The sequence below is a fragment of the Mycteria americana genome, chromosome 8, assembly GCF_035582795.1.
Source record: "Mycteria americana isolate JAX WOST 10 ecotype Jacksonville Zoo and Gardens chromosome 8, USCA_MyAme_1.0, whole genome shotgun sequence".
NCBI lineage: Eukaryota > Metazoa > Chordata > Aves > Ciconiiformes > Ciconiidae > Mycteria > Mycteria americana.
The window spans coordinates 38,076,976-38,099,456 of NC_134372.1; the positions used below are offsets into that span (position 1 = coordinate 38,076,976).

General features: G+C 43.0%; 1 protein-coding gene across 1 annotated transcript in view; it reads left to right on the forward strand.

Moving 5' to 3' along the window:
• The first annotated feature begins 4,635 nt into the window (after nt 1-4,635).
• The window catches only part of LRP3 (LDL receptor related protein 3), a 28,380-nt gene continuing 10,534 nt past the window's right edge, over nt 4,636-22,481 (forward strand). Inside the window, exons 1-3 of the mRNA XM_075510762.1 lie at nt 4,636-5,247; nt 10,377-10,424; nt 16,230-16,368. Of these exons, the coding sequence (XP_075366877.1) occupies nt 5,181-5,247; nt 10,377-10,424; nt 16,230-16,368 (254 nt within the window). The 5' untranslated portion in view covers nt 4,636-5,180. The remainder of the gene's footprint in view (nt 5,248-10,376; nt 10,425-16,229; nt 16,369-22,481) is intronic.

The following is a 22,481-nucleotide window of genomic DNA, read 5'->3' on the forward strand; positions in this document are numbered from 1 at the left end:
TTCCTAAAGAAGAGTAAGGAAAATAGTTCACTGTGAAGTTTAGCAATGATCTATAATGGATCAAGACAGGAATAGCGTTAAAGTCGGTGCAGCAAAGTACCCTGGAGAATTTTCTTCCCTTTCAGGGCGAGTGTAGTTGTCACTAAATGTAAACCTTATTAAATCCAGGCAGATAGTGTTGTATGGTGGTGCAATATGAACCCTTGTAAAAATAAAACTGGTGGTAAACTATGTGAGATTGAGACAAATAATGCATGTTGCCACACCTAATGTTTTCTAACCAACTTTTCTTTAATGCCAAGTTTCAAAAGAGAACAGTGGTCATTAAAATCTATGGGATTGCAGGCTTGTTTATCTACACAAGCCTGTACATGCTACCTTTGCATTGAAACCCATCTACGGTGAAAAAGGGAGAAATGCATAGAAAGAACTTGTGGAACAGGTAAAATTATAGTCTTAGTTTAAAGAAATCTCAACCAAATTAATGCAAAGAAGGAGATGCTTGTAAAAGAAGCATAAGCTTTTATGAGTTACAAAAATTAGATACAGAGGGAACTGATGTGGAAAATGCAATAAAATTCTATGTAGTCAGACTGAGACAGAGATTACTCACATGGACAGGATAAGGTTCCAAGTTATTTTAACATTCTTAGTACTAATACTGATGAAATCCATAATCTCTTTGTCAACATTGTGTATCATTTTATGATGTCTTCATCTTTTTACTGCACATTTTAAAAAATAACTTGTAATATCCTTTGATTACGCTCAGTAAAACTTTATCAGAACCTTATTTTGGTGGTGTTACATGATTTTTTGTTGATCCAATTCTGTCAAAAGCATTAAAATGAATGAACGTGCCTATAGCTCCAGCATATATAATGTATAACTTCTACTAATTAAGTTTCCTAGAGCCATCTCCATATCACATGTTCTGAAATGAGATATGAAGGCTTGAGACTTGGTTTGCAACAATGGTTTAGCTTGGTGCAACTCTTAAAGTAATTTTAAAATGATCTGCAAATCATCCTGAAGAAGAGCACCTAGAATGGGTTCTGCTGGTTATGTTTTCAAGGTGTTTGTATGGATGTTGCAATATGATCATGAATTCCCCTATGCCAGTAGATGCTGGAGCATAGGTATATGTAATTTTGTATATAATTTTCTAATTTGTACATATATTTCTGTGAACACAAATGTGTGTGACTGAAAATCCGGACTCAGAATTTTAAGTTAGTCTTACATGAACACTGAAGTATAAGAATAATTCTTAAACTGAGTGGATTTTATCTTAACAAGAAGTTAGTGGCATGGATAGAATCTGCTAAAAAAGAATGTGCATCTGTCGCTTTGCTTTCAGTCCTATATAGTCTACTGTTTCAGTGAGATGCAAGGATACTATTTAGTGGCAATGAGAGATGCACTTTACTCATAATTATCATTAAAAGGGTTAATGCAGAATGTAGAGGTGACTAGATACATTATTTTATTACAATAATAGACTCACTGAGGAAAAACTCTTTTATGACACATTCCATTATTGCTGTTACAGACCCGTAATTTGAAGATTACTGCTCAAAAACCCAGACGAAATGATTTTACAATCATGGGCCCATTAAAGGTTTAAGAATTGTCTGGTTAGATTAGGAAGAATTTAGTTGTGGAAAATGTTGTGTGATTTATTATGCTACTTAAAAAGTGCACAGACACGTGTGCTTGTAAAGCAGGCGGCATCTGCGGAACAGCCAGGTCCCCTCTGTGCTGCGTGCGGGGCCTTCTCACCTATGGGTAAACTTTGTTTGTATCGATCTGCTTCTTATTTCTATATCTTTAGCATAGTAGAAGTATTTATTTTAACATCCAGTTCTCTCATCCCTAGTAGACAAGATGTGATACTATTGATCCTCAGGCCAGTCATCCATTAGGCATCCATTAAGATCCAGAGTGATAGACAAATGTGAATTACAATTATTATAATTCCATCAAAGGGCTGCATCAAAGGCACAAGTCTGTAGCTCAGCAAGGATAAGGATCACCTGAACCCCCGAGATATTACTGTAGCCACACTTTATATTGTTGAAATAAAAAGGCCTAAAGCAGTATCTTGGTGTGCCGAGAGATGTCCTTTGGTGAACTGTGGTGCTTCCAGGCATTAAAGCCCTTAGCCCTCTGTTTCACCACTCTGCCAGAGTTTTTCACTATCAAATAAGAATCAGCAAAAGGAACCCAAGTCTGTGCTTTGACTTTAATGTGCTTTCTACGTCCAACGCGATCTGCTTCCCGTAGACGCTCCAGAAAGCATCTGTCATCACCATTGCCCTAAAATAGTTTCAGCCTGGCCTGGCATTTTCTCATCCAGTTCTGCCTTTTCTTTCTTATCTGGTGTTCCCTTTCCCATGTTATAATTTAGTCTTTTTCTCTATTTCCCTGGCCAGATCTAACTCTGAAACTTTGTGCTGAGTGGATTAATTTTAAACAAGATGCGGTGCTATGAGAGTAGCTCTGTGGAATGGTTTTATTGTAGACATGTTGGAAAGTGTTTAACTGAGCTGTGTGTTTAAAATTACACTCATGAGCTTACGGGCAAATGATGATCATAGTTCTAATTAATATTTTTAATCTGCATGGCACCCCAGGCAAATTAAGTATGCTTTTCTCTCATATTTTAACCATATAAACAGATGTTTAGAATTGTGCAGCTGTTTTTCTCAATGGGGCACACATAATTAACAAATATCTGAAATATCTGTCCGAATGTGTACCTGGGTATGCATCAAGTGGGCCTTTGGTATGGAGACCTGATGGTACACACAGCTGGGCGAGCTACCTGTCACGGGCTCAGGAAACCCAGCTCCCCCCACAGCCCCTCGCTTCCCACCCCGCATCCACTTCTGTTATTACGCAGGCTTCTTAGCAGTCTTGCACATGCTAATTTTTAACGTGTTTTTGGGCAGTACCTGACCTAAACCTGAGTCTTGATGACATCTTCTGATGACAATCAGAAGTTTGAAGCAGCACAAAGCTTTCAATATAGCATAGCAACTGTAATTTATGTTGTTGCATCTCTTTAGTGAGAATCTTACTCACAGCGTGTGTGCTGCTAAAAGGTGATGGTTCACTGTTAGCAAACGCCTCAGCTTTACCTCAGCATCCCAATTCCTCTTACTATTGTCTCTTGCTTTTCCTATTCTTCCCCAGAAACGTCGCCCTTTCGATATGATCACTCCACCAGGTCTAGTCGGAGCGAAGAGCTGAACTTGGGCCCATCGATGACAGAATAACTGAGTCCCTGTTTTTATAACTGAATTGCACCTACCGCAACTCACCCTGGAGGGCACGCCAGCCAGTGCTGGTGAGTTCCTCTGTGTGTGTCGTTAGCAGAGTTAGACCTTAATGTTGGATGGAAACCCCTTAAATACTAATTTTACTTGGGAATTGTATCCCTTTCATGGGAAACCGGGTACAATAACGTATGCTATTGATTGTTTTGTGATGTGATTTTGCCAATCAATATTTAATTTAGTGATCGGAGAGTTTCTGTTGTAAATAGCCACAGACTGCACGTCTGGTATCCCTCTTGTGATACAGCCACAGAATGCAAAGATGCAAGTTTTTTAAAGCATGTAGGGAAATTTTTCTGTGTTTATAGTGAAACGCAACAAGACCTCACCTTCGCCCTGGAGGATTAAACTGTGCCCTGTAGCACAGCCCTCATTTGCGTAGTTTAAGAAAAGGTGCTGTCGTGGAGTTTTGTATTGTTGTTGCTGTCTGTAGCTGAATTAAATTGCTGCTCAGCAGGCTGCAGCACTCATGTCAGAGCAGTGCAGCAGCGCAGTCGGCTCCTTGGAAGAGAAGCTGTGCCACCAACAGAGGAGCTGGCGCTGGTTTTCTGGGGGAGGATGTGAGCACCTGCAAACGGGAAAAGAATGAAAAGTTCAGGAAAAAGGTGAGGTAGAGCTGGTTCATTTTAGCAGTTCGTCACCTGAACAAAGGCGTCTTCCGTCGTCCGCTGTTTTGCTCGTGAAGTTCCCAGTTAACTTTGTCGTCTTGCTGCTTGCTGTAAACACGAGACTTTGTCCCTTTTCAGTGGAGCAGGATGGGTTTACGTCGCTTATATTGATCATGTGGGTACGTAACCGTGTCTGTCTGTGTGCTTCACACTCGGCAGGGCCTGGAAGGGTCTGGGTCCCATCCCTTCGGACGAGTGACCCGCAGCGTGCTTTGAAGGGAGCGGAGAGCGCGGGGGACAGCCGCGTTTCTGGGGAGGCTCTTCTCCCTGCGCACATTGCCGATGGCATCTGGTTTAAAACCTTCAACGCGTTCGCCTTCGCGAGCCGCGGCGGAGGCGGCTCCAGCAGCCGCCTTCCCGAGCCCCCGCAGCCGCCCACGGGCCCGCAGCGCAGCTTCGGAGGGCACCCTGTCAGGAGAGCACGCACCGGCTCCGCTGGGCCGAGGGGCTCCCCCAGCCCGGCTGCGGCGGCCGGGGGGCAGCTCCGCCCGCCCGCCGGCCGCGGGGCCGCTTCCCCGGCAGGGGAGGGCCGGCGGAGCCGCGGCGGCGCTGGGCGCGGCCTCCCGCCATGGGGCCGCGGGGCTCCCCGCGGCCCGCCCGGCCGAGGGGCAGCCCCCGCGGGACGCCGCGCTGCCGCCCCCTGCCCGGCGCGGGTGCCGGGGCGCGCCGTGGCCGCGGGCCCCGCGGCGGAGGGGGCCGGGGCGAGGCGGGAGCGGGGCGCCCCGTGCCTGACAGGAAGCCCGGCGGCCCGGCGCCCTGGCGCTGCGCGGGCGGGCTCGGCCCTCGCCTTCCCTTCCGCTCCGGGCCGCGCTCCGCCTGCGCCGGCTGGCGGCGGCCCCTCAGGTGTGCGCGGCGCGGAGCGGGGCGGCGCTGCCTTCGCCCTCCGGCCCGGCCGCCGCAGCTGCACGGCGGGCCTGTCACGTGGGGCGGCGGAGCGGCGGCGGCGGCGCTGCGGTCTGTCCTCTTCCACCTGCCCCGGAGCGGGGAGCGCGGGCCGGCCATGGGGCTGCGGCGGCGGCGGCAGGCGCCCGCGCCGCTCCCGGTCCCCCGGCCTGCGAGGGCACCGCGGGCTGGCCGCGCCGCCGGCTCCCGCGGCTCGGCGTAGAGGCGAGGCGGGCGCGGAGCTGCCGTGGTTCCCCCCGCGCTGAAGGGCAGGCGGCGGCGACCCGCCATGGAGAAGGCAGCGGCCGCGGAGCTCCGGCAGGGCGCGCTGGTGCCGCTCACCGCCATCTGCCTGGGTGAGTGCCGGCCCGGCCGCTCCCGGCGCGGCGGGGCATGTCCGGGCACGGCGGGTGGGGGGGCGCGGGCACCTGCGACGGGGCTGCCGGGCCCCCTCGTCCGCTGCGGGAAGTTACCGGGGGGGGGGGGGGAGGGGAGCAGGACGGGACGGGACGACGGCACACCGAAGCGGGTCGGCGGATCCCCCTCCCGCCCCTCCACTCTCCAACGGGGCGGGGGGCGGCGCGGCCGCGGGTCCCGCAGGGCGCCCACCCGGGTCGCCGTGCCCGGCCGCTGCCCGGCGGCGGGGAGGCCGAGCGGAGTTCTGCCCGGGCCCTGCGGAAACCAGTGTTTTGCCCTTGGCTTTGAAGCCGCTACGGTAACCCTGCATAGCGCTTAAAAAACCCCAAAAGTTTAGGCATTGTCGGTGCCTTCCCCAGACTTTTAACTCCTGCGAGGCGCGATGCGGGCAGCGGCTGCCGGGGCGGTTACGAAACTGCCCGCGGTGCTGCCTCGCCCGCCCGGCGCTCGGTCGCGTTCCTCGCCTGCCTGTCACTTCTCTGAGTGGCAGGGTGGAAAAACATCCCCCCCCCCCCCGTTTCTCAGCCATATTCTGCTCTCCTCCCTCCCTTCTGCTTGAAGCAATTGCTCTCCGCTCTGCTTCGCAGCAGGTGTTAAGTTATGGCAACGTGATGAAGCGTATTGCTGGTTTCCAGTCTGTCAGTCCTTTCTGTCAGGGAAGATGTTTTTTGTTAGGGAGAAGCGTTGACGCCTGTGACTAGAACGAGCCAGCGAAAGGCCCCGCGTATTTAACAGGGGCACGTAGAGATGGGGAGTTATTAAAGCTGACTGCTCCGTTCCTGCGTGCTGCCAAAAGATTCTGATGGAGCAGCACTGTCGGAAGCGCTGCGCGCAGCTTAGCGCTGCTGGGGCTGCTCTGAGCTCTCCTGACGGTTATTTGGTAAACTGTTACAGCTCCTTGAACTAGAATGTGCTAAAACCACAGCTATTTGCTAGTGAAGTGGATTAGAGTTCACTTTTAATAATCCCAAATGAGAGTTAGTATTTGTTACATAAATGAAAAGAAATGGGTATCTGTGGCCAGACTGCTCGTTCTATTTTTGTAAAAGTGTTTTTTTTAACATGAGTGCTTGCCTAGAAAAATGTAGGAAGTTGAAATTTAAAAGCTGCTCTGGTTGCTTCAAATGTATCTATTTTAATTAACGGAAGTGCAATGTAAAAAGCTATCTAAACTACAAAACACGTACTTTGAACATCCGTTCTAGCTAGTACAACTTTTTTATGCGGAGACTTAAAGGGATGTTGGAGATGTGCACAGCATGAGGATAATGTCTGCTGCGTTTTTTATTTAAAGTTAGAAGAAGATACAAGTTTCCACCGTATCTGAATTTCTTGGGGTTTTTTTGTGGCCCGGTCAGACCTTTGTTAAAACTTTTGTTATTTAACAGAACTAGCACGGTTATTATTAAAATGACTAATAAGATAATAAAAGCTCATGTAAACTCCAGAGTTTAAGTGAGAACACTTCTTATATTTAGCTGTGGGTAATGCCAGGTTGAAAGTTCAGTAGATTTCTGCTTTCTATGACTTCTAGAATTTCACTGTCTGGCTCTTCTTTTCAGCTGGAATGTATTATTCCTATTCCTTGCACAACTGACAGTAGTGGAAGTTGAAAAACATGAGAGGTGGGAAGCTTGTAAGGTATTCTGCTTCAGTGAACCCATAAGAATATAATGCTGCTGCTGCTTTAACTCTTTTTGTATTTTACTTCCTGCTTGTCTGTCCTTTCCTTTCGTCCTTATTTTTGGTTCTTGCTTCTTGCCATTCTTTTCTTTAACTTTTTGTTTTCCCGTAGGCTGTATGTGGTGTTTGGTGTCTGTATCAATGCACTGCCACTGACCATTGCTGTATGTGACCTTGTCTGTAAACTGCTGCTCCAGAGACTGGAACTGGGTTTGTTGCAACTGTTCTTTCATGAGGCCATTTTGTTTCTCATTCTTGAGAAATTCTGGAGGACATAGAAAGTTACCAAATGGGAAGTAATTAAAACAGCGAAGCTGATGTCTCTCCTTCTGGCATGGGAAAAGCCTGGTAGTTGTCATTTGGTTCGGAGGTGCCAAGATGTAAATTTCCCTTTTGATCCAAATAACCGCTTTCCCGGCTGAAAACCTCACCCTGAGAATTATTTAGCAATCCAAATGAATGGCACAGTAAGTTTCCTACATGGACTTCAAGCCAATTGAACCACTTCTGTTTTTTCTGGCTTTCCTATAACTGCCCAACAGTTAAGAAAAAGAGTATCTAGAAAACTTTCTAATACATCCCTAGTCCCTCACCTATTTTTATTTTGACAAGGTTTTGTTTTGACAAGAAAAACAGCAGGGAATGGCTGTTCTTTCTTTTGGGCCTCTGACGCTTTTGAGAGCTGGGTGCTTCAGAAAATGCTGGTTTACAGTGCTCTTGTGGCTTGATTTGACAGTCTTGAGTGAGACCAAAAGTGAGGAAGACAGATACTGGAAACTGTAAGCTTATTCAGTCGCTGGGGAAGGTACCTGATGTGAAACTTAAACTTTGTTTTAAAGAACTATTCTTGACTGCTGACTTCTTAGAGTGAAAGAGTTGAAAGTGAGAGCAAGAACTTGCAACAGCAGCAGCCAAGAGATGTTTTGCGTTTTCAGAGATAAAAGAGCATTTTTGAGGGTCATCTTTCTTAGGTATCTGCCAGGCCTGGTGTGCAAAGCTGCCTATAACTCTATACTTCTGGTTGCAAACTAGGGCTGTCTGTTTAACAGTCCTCAGAAGAAAGTAACGTGGCTCTGAGTTGGCTAGTTCCACTCTATCATGCCCCTTGCCTTCACGCTGCTTATTTCCATTTAAAGGGCATAGGGGCCCCTCCTCAGCCATGCGAGGGAACCTCTGCTTGGGAGCTCGTGTTCTGTTATGGCCATCGGGAAGGTTCGGGTAGGAAACGTGAAAAAAGATTGCAGAATGGTAGTGCAGACCTAGACATTTCCATACAATGCGTCTTCAAACACTCCTTTCAGTTGTGGTGGTAATAGTTATGCAGAGTATATTCATGTACTTTCTTTGGAGCAAACCAAAATATTTTAATTTTCATGAAATGAAATTTGTGACTTAATCACTGGTTAATTTCTTCTCAGTCTTTATGACTGTATTACTATGGTGACAGGAATAGCGGTGCTTTAATACCGTGTGAGAAAATGTTGTGTTGCTGTTGCTGCTGTGATCCAAGGTTTGTCACAAGCGGACGTGCTGCTCTGTCACAGAGGCAAGCTGTTTCCTGGTACAGGACGGTCGTGTTGCTCCTAGGTGCGCTTGCTGACCTATCGGAGCAAGCTAGCACCGTGAAACAAAGGAAATCATTACATGGCACGTTGTTACTATCATATAACAAATGTTACTGTACATTAATTATGTAATAAAATCAGAGCTGTTAAGGTCCTTTGAACATCGTGTTAATGCTCATTAACACAAATCTGCAGCTCAGGCCTGTTTCTTCTCAGCCACAGCATATGTGCGCTGCCAGTTAGTCGCTCTCCTTCCCTTGTGCGTTGCTAAAAGCTCAATCCTGCAGCCACTTAGAAGGAGCGAGAAGTCGCTGCCCTTGCCCTTGTCGTAGTACCCTGAAGTCCTCTGCGACGGGTGACGCCAGCAGCGGTTGTCCTCTCCGGTTTGCAGGGCCTGGCCTCAGCCTGAGGTCTGGAGCTCTGGCTGCAGGAAGGAGAAAGTCCAAATTGTGGACATCCAGACATAAGTCAGGGAAGGACTGCTGTAGGCACCTGGGCTGCTGCAATTTGGTGATAGTTCAGATCCACCACTGACTGAAAACCATGACTGGGCTCGAACTGGCAGGCTAAAGGATCATTTTTAGCTTTTCTATTTCCACCCCTTTAGTGGTAGGTACTTTTTTTTCTTGTGCTGGTTTAAGTTATACCAGAAGGTGGTCGGGGCAAGGGTCGTTGTTTTCTGATGCGTTTGGACGGTGTCGAAGACAACGGGGGCCCGCACTCGTACATGCTACTCTGAGCCATAAATAGTGTTAATTGTCAGCAGCTTCCCAAGTGACTGTTGGGAACAGGGACGGTTTCTCTTCCTCTCTTTTCCTATTGTTCATTTTTTAATGATGTTTTTTACTAAATGCTTGCCAACAGATCGACTATAAAAAGAGTTAGGACTTACACATGCAAAATAAAGCCAAAGTGAGTGCTTGTGCTGGGATGCTGTAAATTAAGTTTTGGTAACCTTTTAAGCCTTTCTAATTCTTTTAAATGTTTGTCATTTTATTAATAGGCTGTCTTTGTAGATTATAGAATACTGCTAAAACAAGAGCAGGTAGTGAAATACGCTGTAATTGTTAGAGAAGTGCCTTAAAGAATGTATGGGGAAACTAAGATGGAACTACATGTTAACACTGACCTCTGGAGCAACAATGACATAGGAGAAATTTTTTTTGGCAATAACTACTCTTACAAGATCACTCTAACAGTGTATGCTGTGAGAGGAGACTTCTGAGAAAGTGAAGAGTATTTGGAAACTAATCTGTAAGTCAGATGTGTGTTGCAAGCACCGCCTCATCCTGTTTTGATTTTACCAGGGGACCTTTCTGAAAACTTCATTGCCTTTGATTAGTCAATGTAATCATGTTAGCTTTAGCAGTTTATTTTCAAGGTGACATTCACCTGAGAGGAACAAACTTTGCTTTATGCAGAGGAGACATATTTAAAGATAATAATCTCCTTAGTTATTTTCCAGCATTTAAGCAGGTAAAGTGACTAGCTGTGATGATGAATGTTTTAGTGTAATTGTTCTTCTGTCTTCCTCAATTAAAAAAAAGTCCTGCAGAAGACAACTTAGAATAGATTGGCAGTTTCTTTTGGTAGCATATTTGACAGATACTAAACTAACACTGTGTTGACTTTTTTTATAGCTACAGTGAAGGATAATAGTTGATTACATGACTTGCCTGTGTAGATAAGCAAAGTTCTTGTTGGAAGACTGCAATGCATTTATATTAACACCCCAGCAAACACCTAGAAATGGTTAACTACTGACTGCCACCCTGTGTCACTGGAACCTGTATCAACATTGTTTTTCTGTCTTTACACAGTGAATCTCTTCCTGACTGGGAAAATAGAAAGTGCTGTCACCTCATTAGGTAAGACGTACTTTTCTTATTTGTATTTACTGTTCTTTTGAGTTGTTACTGTTTCTTCCCCACGCAAAGAGATCTTTTAACAAAACAGTATGACCTTTGTTTGAGAGAGAGTAACAATGATATTTTAGGAAGTTTAGAGCTTCTAAGCCTTCCTTGGGTTATAGAGTCCATCAGTGTCACTGTGCTAGGAAAAAATTGTAAGCTTGAGGCTAAGGTCATAGTACTATAGTACATATGTACATAGTACGTGCTGATCTGTTCAGGGAAAACCTCTATGTTTAGGAAATGTGCCTGGGAATGTCAAGCCAGGGACAGTGGCCCATTCCTGGGGGAGCTAAAACAAGAATGTTAAAAATGCCTCATGAATGTCAAAGTGGAAATTCAACCAGAATCGCAGCACTTAGTGTAATTTCCTTCTCTATAGCAGTACTGTGACTTACTGACATTACGGGAACATTGCAATCAGGGTCCTCTTAGTGATAAGGGCCCTCTTGTGCCTGTCAATCCACAGTCACGTTGGTAGGCATACTTTGTGCCCAAAGAGGTTGCAACTTAAATTAAAACAGAAAAACCAAAGAAGGGAAACAGGAGGAAAAGAAATGCGAAAACACGAAAATAATTCTAAGGCAGTGGGTTGATTAATGTGGGGGCTTGAGCGTTCAAGTCAACATTGGGGTTTGAGAGAAGGTTTAAATCAGGAAAAGGTAGTAATTTTATGATTAGGTAACTTCCTTAAATTTGGCTTAGGGGAAGTGTGGATGAACCATATAGGAGATGTGTTGTTTGCAACATAGTATTTCCATTCTTTCATTGGAAAAAATCCAGAATGTCATCTATGTCCTAGTCTGTTCTGTGTGGATGGTTCTTTGGCTTTTGACGGAGTTTGCCATCCGTTGGCTGTATGGTATATGAGTTTATAAAGTGTAACTTGAATAATTATACAGTGGCTGGCCTAGACTGGTGATACTGTCTCGACCTGAAATATATAATGCTTCATCCAATTGGCTCTGCTGCTTTCTAATGCTGTTCTTTTGCTAGAAACGGAAAAAGTTGTAACGTTTAGCTTTTATTCTTTCAAGTACGCTGAAAACCTCGGAGTACTGTAGTCTTCATGTTTTCTTGTCTTGATATAGTTTTGAGTTACTTTGTCTCCTGACAGCATAACTGGAGCGGGGGAGAAAAATGATCATAAAAGGTAATTTCAATAGTGTGATCCACGTGTAGCTTCTCTTACCTGTGCGTTGGAGGATAACAGGTTAGGATGGTGCAGTTGTAAGGCAGGTGACCCTGCCAGGAATCGTCTTGCAGGAGATGTTCCTTAGGAGCCCTGATGAAAGTTGGGAGGAATGCTTGCTGTCCTAAACACGTCCTGACAAAGCAGCTTATTACAGAGTTGATCTCTCTGATAAGGTATAGTGTGGTTTCTTTTCAGAAAGCAAGTAATAGCAGAAGTAATGAGTTCTGCAGAACGCAGGTCGAGCCACCATCTTGGCTGTATTTTTACAATGACTTTAAGCCAGAAAAGCTGCTGCTGCTGACAGGGAGCAGTCCTTCCCCTGAGCCCCCTTTCCCCGGGCTCACGGTGAGCCAGTTCAGCCTGTTGATGCTGTGGAGCGCCAGACCAGATTTTGTCAGATCAGCGAGTTGGACCCGTGGGCTGTGCCTTTGCTGGTTCTGATATTGAGGGCAGAAGCAGCCTGCTGGAGACTGGATAAGTGAAGGGGAGCCTTAAGTCCTTTTTTCTCCACAGGCGTAAGAGATCTGCATCAAGCAATGTGTGCAAGCCCTCCTTGAGGGAGCATTTGGAGATCTTGGGGGGAGTTTCCTGCTGACCCTGACATAGCTGCTGAGGAATTGTATATTGCCAAGCGTTTGGCTTTGAGAGAAGGTTCCTTGTGGCAGGTGCAAACCATCTTTTATCCTGGAGCAGATGGTTGGGATGTGTCCCTTGGGACTGGGGCAGACCCCGGGGCGTTGCAGGAGAGTGTGAAACTGCAGGATTTATTTTCTGCTGGGATCGTCTGAAAATTTATTCCTGCACAGCTCAGTGCCCTCAGCGCTGTCCTCTGGTGGAGCTCGACATCTGTTCTGTTACAGTCGCTTTCGCAAAAATAGGAGTAATATTATTCATGTAAAGTTTTGGAAACTTTCTTGCAAGTATTTGTGGCATATTTAACTGGCAGGGGGAATCTACTGCTGTTTACAGTAGAAGAAATCCATTTGATTATTACAGAAAGAGCCTCATTAAGATTTATAACTGCTTGACAAACTTTCTGAACTCAAACCTCTTCTGGAATTTGTTTAAAGTTTTTTTTCATCTGGAAAAGGTTCATTATGTCTGTCTTGAGAATTTATCTTTTAAAAAAAGCGCCATCTCAGTAGGATTTTTGGTGGGTTGGTTTGCCAGTCCAAGGATTGGTATTCTCTTATGTTTCTTCAGTAATCCTAAATGTGGAAAACGTAAGCTGTTTGGGACTTTTAGTAACTTGGGTTTTCACTTTTCTTCTGGGTTTGTGCAGAAAGGCTGCAGAAAAAGAGTTATAGAACAGTTGTTGAAAAAATACTGTCACCGCTCTTCTCCTGTGTTGTCGCTGATGATGAGGCCTTCGGAATCCAGGACTGTACCTTTCTATTTAGAGACTTCCCTTTCCTTTAGATGTTTTGGCAATTTGAAAAGGCTTTTGTTTATTTTCCTTGAGGAATCACACTGTCCTGCCAAGGCCCAACGTAATAACACAATACTTAAGCATGTATGTGATTCTGCAAACTTCATGGCCAGGAGCTGAGGAGGAAAGTTGGGCCCCTTTATTGACACTGAAATGCCAACCGTATGAAATCGTGCCCTTGGTGGTTTTTCTGTTTTGTTGGCAGCACTGAAGACTTTGTTTAGTACAGGTTTTTCTTTCAAAATGTATGCAGGTGAAAGAACAGCTGCTGAAAGCAGTGCTCAGATACTTCACCTTGTCTGCCACAGCAGTCAGTGCACAAAGAGTAGAGAGGCACGCATCTGGTGAGGAAGGAGATCTATTGATTTATTGCAAATACCATAGTAATGAGCATTGATGGGAACTGAGAGGCATCAGAAGCGTAAGGCAATTAAGTGAGGTTTGGGTAAACACAACAGTAGTTTTGGGGGGTGAATGGGTCTGTGTCCCCAGTTTGATCCAGTAGGTTGAGAGGACTGTGGACATATCCTTAAAATAGTGTAATTATGTTTTTTGCAAAATGAATTCAGGTTAGTGGTCCATTCAAATCAGGACCCTTTGTAAGAGCAAAGCAGTTGTCTTTTTAATTTTGAGTAGGGCAAGTCTGAAATGCTTGTTCTGTGTCAGAGGGGTAAAGCCATGGGAAAGTATTGAGCAACAATGACCGTTGCCAGATGAACTGCCCAAAATGGCATATAGTGTGAGTACAGCCCTTACCTTGCTTATGTCCTTAGATTTTCACCGCTACAATTCTTCTGTTAAAATGGAAAATCTTTTTCTTTTGTCTATTCTTCTTTCCATGTCCCACGTTTGTAGCAGATGTGCAGTGTTAATAAGAAAAAGCATTTCTCACTGAGAACCTGAACTGTCATGTTACATCAGATCCATGCTTACAAATTAGGAAACTATACATTATTGCAAAAGAAAAAATGCTAGTGATGTTACTTCAAAAAAAGCTGGGATACTTCAAATAACTGTTGCTCAGGTTCTTTCTAAACACTTCCTAAAACTGGGAAACAAGTATTTGGGAGAATAAAAGCTCTGCTTAACTGCGCGTGGAGTGATGAATGCGTGAGTGGAAGTGCTCATGCGAAGTCACCAGCATGTCAATGGGACTTCCTCAGAATGGAAACTAAAATAACCTTTGTGTAATTATGATTCTGTTCTGTGTTCTAATGCATATACTGTGAATAAGGGATGTTAATCCAGAACAGTATTTGGTACATGGGGAACAGAAATATTTGCAGACCTATTGCTGGAAGCCTCTGGATAGTGCTGCCTGGTGTATTTGCTTTTTCCGCTTTGTGCATTCTGTTTCCTTCCCATTGAGAAGTTTTAGTAATCTGGCAGTTACGAAATGCTGTCTTTCCAGCTCCTTTTATGTGGTTGCTAGCTCTAGGTCCTCTTATGCTGCTGTGATACATTGATGCAGTGACAAGTGCGTGCAGGAGCACATTTATAGACCTAAACAAACTGAGAACTAGAGTTAAAAAGTCCTGTGGATCTTACGTTTGCTTTTACAATTCTGTAATTGCATCTGCATCTCAGTATTTTGCCAGCATCTAGCATGGAGCATCTCTGGTTTTAGAAATGTGATAACAGAAATGTTCTTGTTTTTCGTAACCGCTTTACTGCAAAATAGTTGTTTGGAAAATAGATGTTTTCATGTATTTATGTATTCTGTATGCTTTTATGGCCTTTTAAACTAGTAGGAATTATATGCATATGTTTCAGTGGAATGCCCTGCTTGGAGAGTAAAAATAATGGCTTTTTATATGTTTTGCCTCAGGTAAGTTACTCACCTCATGCTTTTTATATTCCTGTGGCTGTCACTTCAGAAGTGCTTACTGTGAACAAACAGAATAGCACCAGGCACAGATTTACTGGTGGGGGGATACTGCAGCCCCAGCCCCAGCCAGGAGCTCTGCAGGCAGCCCTGCCGCCTGACTTGATTGCAGCCAGGCAGCTTTGCCGGCGCTTCTTCACCCCATCCCTCCAGTGCAGCTAAACCTGATCCCACCTGTGAATTGAAAATTATGCATTTATTTGGCTGAATTTCAAGCAATACTGTAAATCTGTGATTTATAACGCAGTATATTTGGATGTGTATGTGTATGAGGAAACTTGAGGTATAGGCAACCTTTTTTTCCTTGCCACCTTTTTAAGCTATGAGAAAGTAAGCTTCTGTCAAAAATTGGAATATTCAGCTGCAATCCACAAGTCATGCTCTAGATAGTCATTGGTTTTAAAAATAGTTTTAAAAATATTTTTGGAGAATGTTCAGAATAGCTATTGCATTACACAGAATTTCCCCTCTTGTAGTCTGCTGAGAGTACATTTTCCCATCAGAACAACTTTCCCACTTGTCCTTGGAACATTTCACTTTCATTTTCGAATTGCTTAATTACAAATTATAAGTATTTGATGTAGCCTTAATTGGCCTGCTGTTTTCCATAGGAAGATCTGAAAGTGCTTTGAAAATACTGAGCTTTATTTAGCCCTGCTTGCTCCTTTCCCTGTCTGGAAAATTTCTCCTATCTATGGGAGTGCAGAAAGAATTTAGAGTAGTACTTAGTAATGTTCAATGAAAACATTTGACATTGGAGTCCAGTTTACTTTTTTATTTTTTGTTGGGGATTTTTTTTTAACCATTACAAACTCTTCAGCCCTGTCGTATGGTTAGGAGAATAACTAACATGTTCAGGAACACGTTACAACAAAATGGGCTTCTAGATACTTTACACTGAATATGGATCTTCTTCAGCTGCTGGGTGACATACCCAGGCTTTGGGAAGCTGGTAAGAAGAATTTCTGTATTACATCCTCTTGGCAGATCCGTGCAGTAATATTGATTGTAGCCTTTGGTAGACTCCTACAAGGTTATTGATTGATCCTGCATTGAAATGAGGTTATGCTTACCTACACTTAGAGTGGGTGTCTTAATTAAAAACCGGGGCAGGGAAGAAAGCAGTAGGAGCATAAAACTGTTGACTCTCATTTGTCTGCAATCCCCAGAAATTGATGAAAGCTCTTGTAGCTAATGTGAATTGTTGATTAGGCAAAGCATTAACAATAGTATTTTTTTCCCCCTTGTTAACAGCTGCTTGCAGTGGACAACTGGAACAGCACACAGAGAGACGGGGAGTCATCTATAGTCCTTCTTGGCCATTGAACTATCCTCCGGCTGTAAACTGCAGCTGGTACATTCAAGGAGATCATGGAGACATGGTAACAATTAGGTATGGTTTGATATTCTGTGGAGATAAAGGATTGCTTTGCTGAAATGAAACAAAATGTGAGTTCTTTATCTGATATACCAGTATGAGGCTGCTTGTCAGAGCTACTGAATGGTCGAAGGAAGCTGAAGTTGATTACACTGGGGCATGACTGCAGGTTGGGCACCTCTCTCATTTTAGAAATGTTCCACTGTGTCTTGTTTCTGTAGGCTACTTCTGACATCCATTATTATATATGCAAGTCACTTGTAGTCTTTTAATATATTTATCTTCACAATACCTGTGTGAGATTTCATCCACCTCTGATATATGAGGAGGTGGGAAACAGTGATATATTTACTCACATCAAATAATCCCCCTTCTCTTCATTTCTTATAAATAGGAATAGGCGAAGGCTATAAATCCTGGAACAGCCTCAGTGGGATACATAAAATTCTTTGAGCAAAAATGGCTTTTCTGTGATGCCTTGAAATGGTGCTATGTTTAATTGACAGTTGAAGATAATCATTGCTTATTGTTACTTGTTAACTGAAAGACACATGCTTTTCTGCTTAATATTTATTTCCAATAGAATTAAATAATAGCTAGCATTTGTGGCACAATTTCCACTCATTCTATAAAAATAGTATTCAGAAAAGACTAGAATATATTACAAATGATTTGTTAAGAATGTTTAGGCTATAATATCAGCATACTGCGAATGTGCTTAATTTCTCTGCCCTAATCGTAGTATCCTTCTCAAACCAAGAATTTCTTATTTAAAGAAAGAAAAAAGAAAAAAAAAAGCAAAACTAGGAAAGGTTTTTTGTTTGGTTTTTAGTACTGTTGTATTTGACACCATCTGCTCATTCTTTGCTCAGCTGCTTAAAAGGACTGCAAACCTCTTCAACTGCAGATGCTCAGCAATTAAAAACAAATCTGCCACAGATGGAATAATAGGAGGGCTCCACCATCCGTAGTTCAAAATAGGAACTACTCATCAAAAGTAAGGAAGTAGATACCTGCCAGCATTTGGGATCCATAAATAGAAACATGCTTTTAAACCCCATTAAATTGTATTGGACTTGGGGAATTTGTTTCAAAGCAGAGATTGTTGGAAACTCTGAGGAAGCATACAAATGAGACACAGGACTTTGCTCTGGAGTATAGTGCTGCAGTTTATGCTACGAAAACATCTCAGAGCTCCCAGTTAGAATTAGGATTCTCTTCTGCAGGTACGAGTGTAACAGAGGCTAAAGAAATGAGGGAAAGTAAGATGGGGAAACTGGTAGTAATGTGTGTGTACAGTTTAGATGTGTGCATAGCAATATGCTTTGAAAGATTTCTTCTTAATGGGTTTGTTTTCTATCACTGTCATATCCTGCCCTCCATGCACATGCAAACAATGGGAGCTATGTGTTTACATCCTAGGGAGTAGTGTTGTGGTGTTACATTTCTGACTATAAATGTACTTGGAATGACTCACTCCAGCGTATGAAATGCAAAATGTTACAGCATTGGAGGATTTCTGTAGAAGGTTGTAGCCCTCATAATGCCAAGGACGTAAAAGAAGCAGCTGACTTGCCTAGGCTAGCATGATATAGGCAAACTGGGAAAGAGGGTTCAAATACAAACATTTTTTCCTCCTAATGGTTGGGTCCTAACAGTGTGCTGCTGATAAGGGCACAAAAGAGTAGCTTTTAAAATTTTCCTAGGAAAATCAAACACAGTTCTTGTGATAACATCTGGATTTTGAAAGGTTTAAAAAAAAAAACAACCCTCCTCCTTTGTGTTATGTTACGCTGAATGCATTTCCATTGATCTTGAATTCTCATTGACAGTAAGACAGCAATGTTCTATAAGGATCATATTTGAGATACAGCAGGAGTCATTAAGGGATAAAATTGCAATTGAAAGTAGTTTTGATTTCTGAAACATTTGCAGTCAGTAGTCATTTTTTATAAACCTATTATTCAGCAGCTTTCAATAGAACAGTGCCCAGATCTACGTGTGGATGTAAGATGCTGGCTCCTGTGGGCATGTCCTTTAGAAGCTTTGTCTTAATATCTACCTTTCATGTGTGTGTATTGATTTTCTTCATATCCTCACATTTCCATGCTTATTGTTTTGCTTTATAGTTTACTTTTTAGAAGTCCTGGGGGGAGACTTCACAAGAATAGGAAATATATGTTCTTTGTGCTTAGACCTCTCTGTTAATTATGCATGTTTCAATACTTTCTTCCAAGTTTGTGTGTCTGATGGAATGGTGCTGTTGAGACCTGGGAACAAGCATGTAGCTTCTGTTTTCCAGGAGTATGTTGTGTCACTTTAGATTCAAGTAATCAGTCTGTTAGTTATTGTTTTAGAAACTACTTGATTTTTCCTCCCATTTTCTCTATTTTTATGCCTGTTTTCAGAGGACTACATCAAAATCCTGTAAGACCATATAAAAGGTGTCATATGCAGTAACTGCTTTTGTACCATCCTTTACAGGCTTTATATCTGTATGTTTCTTCATATCTGACAAAAAGATCAAAATTGTTTTTGTTTAGCAGTTGCTGTTACCTGATGGTTGTAATTAACCTGATGTGGGCAGAGTATAAATGAATTGCATTTTATTATAGGAATTTATGGGACTGAGAGTAAAATGTTCTCCATGTTCAGAATTCAAGATAAGAATATTGAAAAGTGATCTCGGTGATCCATTTAAGCTGTCGCTTATTAATTGGGGGGGGATCACCTTCATTGGTTTTCACTTTGGTGATTCATATCATTGGCTTTGAAAAAAGAAATTTTCAGATACTATCTGAGTTTCAATTTCTGAGTAAAACTGAGGCCTGTTCATGTACAGGCTTGCTGGTCTGTAATTGTATGAAGAATTAAAGGGACTGCTTCATAGTCTATTTACCAAACTCACAGTGTTTTGGAACGTGACATTAATTGGAAAAAACTCATAATAGCAATTTATTTCATTCAGTTGCACGTGCTCAGCTTTTGAAATCACAGCCCCTGTGTCTCTTGCCTAAGGTTACACAGTTAGCTGGTGCTTGGGAGCTGGGAGTAGAATAGAGCTTTCCTGACTTCCAGGTCCTTGTGCTTCAGTGGTTAAGCACAAGTTTTTAATGAGCCAATTAAGTCATCAGTCGTTCACAGTCTGCACTTGCTGTGAGAGGTTGGCAAACAGAAGTAACTTTTCTTGCTTAATTGGCTGGTCTGTTTTATTTTGGGACTGTGCTCTGCTGATCTACCCATAATATTTATTCTCCCATGTTTTAATGAGTTTAGAGGGCCAAATCGGACATTTTTTTTAAATTATTTATTTACTAATTACTTTCATTCAGATTTTACATCTGCTGGGCCTGCAACAGTTTACCCTTTTTTTGTTCGTTTTCCTTAGCATCCCATGTTTGTCCTTTTCCTGTTATTAAGGATGCTGGTTTTGCTTTGCTCTGTAGTTGCTCGTGCTTAAATTACTAAGAGGGTTGTAGGGAATTCCCTACATTATTTATAGAAGCACTTTTTTTTTCTAGCTGCTACTGCTCCTTTCAGTGCAGATGGCAAAAAGCTTAGGTCTGCTAAGCATTAGTTTTGCAGGTAGCACATTATTTTCATATTGTCAGTGTAAACGAGTATTTATGATAAGCTGGTTTAATGAGGTTCTTTCCAGCAACATAAAAATACTTGACAGTTAATAGGAAAATATCAGTGTAGGCTACTGTTTTTTCACTTGAGTAATTTTACAGGCAAGATCTGATATATGGCCGATCCTGTAGTTTTCTGTAAGCTCCTGGAGTCCTGCTCAGTGTTGGAGGTAACCTTTTTTCAGTATCATACCCCTGAAAGAAAAATCAGATGGTTTTACCTATTTCTGCAGAATTCTGTAAAAACAGATTTAGTGCTGTATTTGTTAGTTCACATTGAGTTGTTCTGATCCTCAGACTTTGAACGCTTCCAGTGTTTAATAGACTATTAAACTCTTGTACTTTTATATAAAATTAGTTTTTTTTAATGGAATTAGCTCTGGAAGAGATGTTCCAAAAGCAAGATAACTGGAGTTAGTGCTTTTGAATAGCATCTTTCAGAAGAAAGAAAACCTGCAAAATTTGGTCCGATAATCTTGATCTTTTACACCAGTCTCCTCCTCTATTCCTGTATGGTGTTGGAGACCCACAGGTAACGGTGAGAACAGCCTAAGGGCCAAAGCATTTTAAGGGATGTTCTGTGTTTTAGTGGTGGGTGTTGTACTTTGTTAATATTGCAGTTCTAAGTACTCAAAATACCAACATCTGATTCCTGCAGTATTGTCCCTGAGTGCTCCTCCTCTCCCTGCCCTCTGAACTAGGGCTGTGCGCTCTGGTCGTGGAGAGGAAAAAAGCCTGGAGGAAAGCCGGGTTCTCCTTCCCTTTGTTGTCAAGCGCTGAGATGCTGGAGCAGAGGAGCGTTACCCGTCAGTGAAGCTTGTGGGTGAAGGGGGATGTTCTCATCCCAAGGAGCAGCTGCAATGCGGTGGGGAAGGCTGTATTTGCGGGCTGCAAAGGCTGGAGTTTAGTGCCAGCGTGCACTGCAGCTTGCGTGGTAGAATGGACCTCTGGGTCCACGTTCCGCTCTTTCAGACGCATCAGAGTGGTTTGCTGGAGTGGATTAGTGGCTGAACGGACCAGCAGCCTCTCTACCTTCTCTCGCTTTTCCTCCCAAACCTTGTGCTTCCCTGCCCAAGATGTTTAAAAATGCTGCCAGACTGACTGGTGCTGCGTGATGTATGGGTGACAGTGTACATTAGTACTCTCCGTTTCAGTACAACTTGATTCTGTTTCATGTTTTCATCACAGAAAATGATGTGGGTTTTGGATACAAAGGGCCTGAGACCTCCCTCAAGAGCCGTAACTACAGACTTCATTCAGTACTTTTCCAAAGACTGTAAGATGTTTGTACAGTCCTAAGTCCTACAAGCAGTAGGAGCACAAGAATTTGTCCCTTATTTCCACTGTATACCCTCAATCATTCAACCATTGGTCTAATCCTTTTGACAGAAAAATTTGCATTCCAGCTTGAGAAAGTTCAGTTGAATAAGTAAACGTCCCTGTGCTCTATTTTGTGGGTAGCAGGATTAAATTATTCTTCAGAAGACTGTAACAACAGCAGCACTAGATCTAATTACAGATGATGAAAGAAACGAAGTAGCAGAGGTTGAACGCACTATTCAGGATTCAGGTAAAATAAATTAGTGGGCTCTTTAATGTCAGATTAGTGCGGCAGAAACTTCTGACACAAAACCTTGTTGTTGCTAATGCATTATAAAGCGAAAACCAATTTTATATATTTATACGTACACACATATATTAATGTTGTTTCGTATTTCGTTACAAAGGAGTATTTTTTGTGGTGAGGTTTGTTGATGGCTCGTTCAAATATGCCATGCTTTTGGTCTTGAGTAAAATCATCATCAATTTAAATGGGGCAAAATTTGCTTCCAGTGGAGACAGTATAACTTAAAAGGATGCTGGAGTGGAGTGACAATGCCTTAGTCAAAGCAAAATTTGTTCAACATGTCTGTTGATTAGTTTGCATGAGGTAGAAGATAATTGCTTTGACCTTGTTTTTGCCCTTAGAAGAGGAAATTTTATAACTGCTATGGTATCTATTATATATTTTCAGAGAAATTGTGTTTATTGAGTGGTGTTTGAAACTCCTAGACACCTGTGATTAAGATGCTTATTGTTTTTTAAAAAGAGTTCATTCCTGTGAATATTCTGTATTGTCCTTTTTTGAATACCAAGGCATTTGTTTCAGTAGCTCATGCATCCCTGAGAGGCATGGTGTTTTTAGAGAGGCTGTTAAAGATGAGACTTCCTTGCAAGCCTATTCTGCCTCATCACCCTTGTACTCAGTTGGTTTTGTGGTTAAAGCTTGGATTTCTTAGTGGAGAAGTGTGGGATTCTGCTCTGGATCTATTTCAGATCCACAGCTGACACTCGGGAAAATCAGTTATCCTCTGTATGCCTGTGCTTCCACTTTGGAAGGTGGGACTAAAGTTTCTTCCTCTTCCCCACCCTTTATAATAAACCAAAAAAAGCCCTTTATTAGCAGCGTACAATACTACATTCTTAAGGTGGAAGTAGAAGATATTGTTAATTATA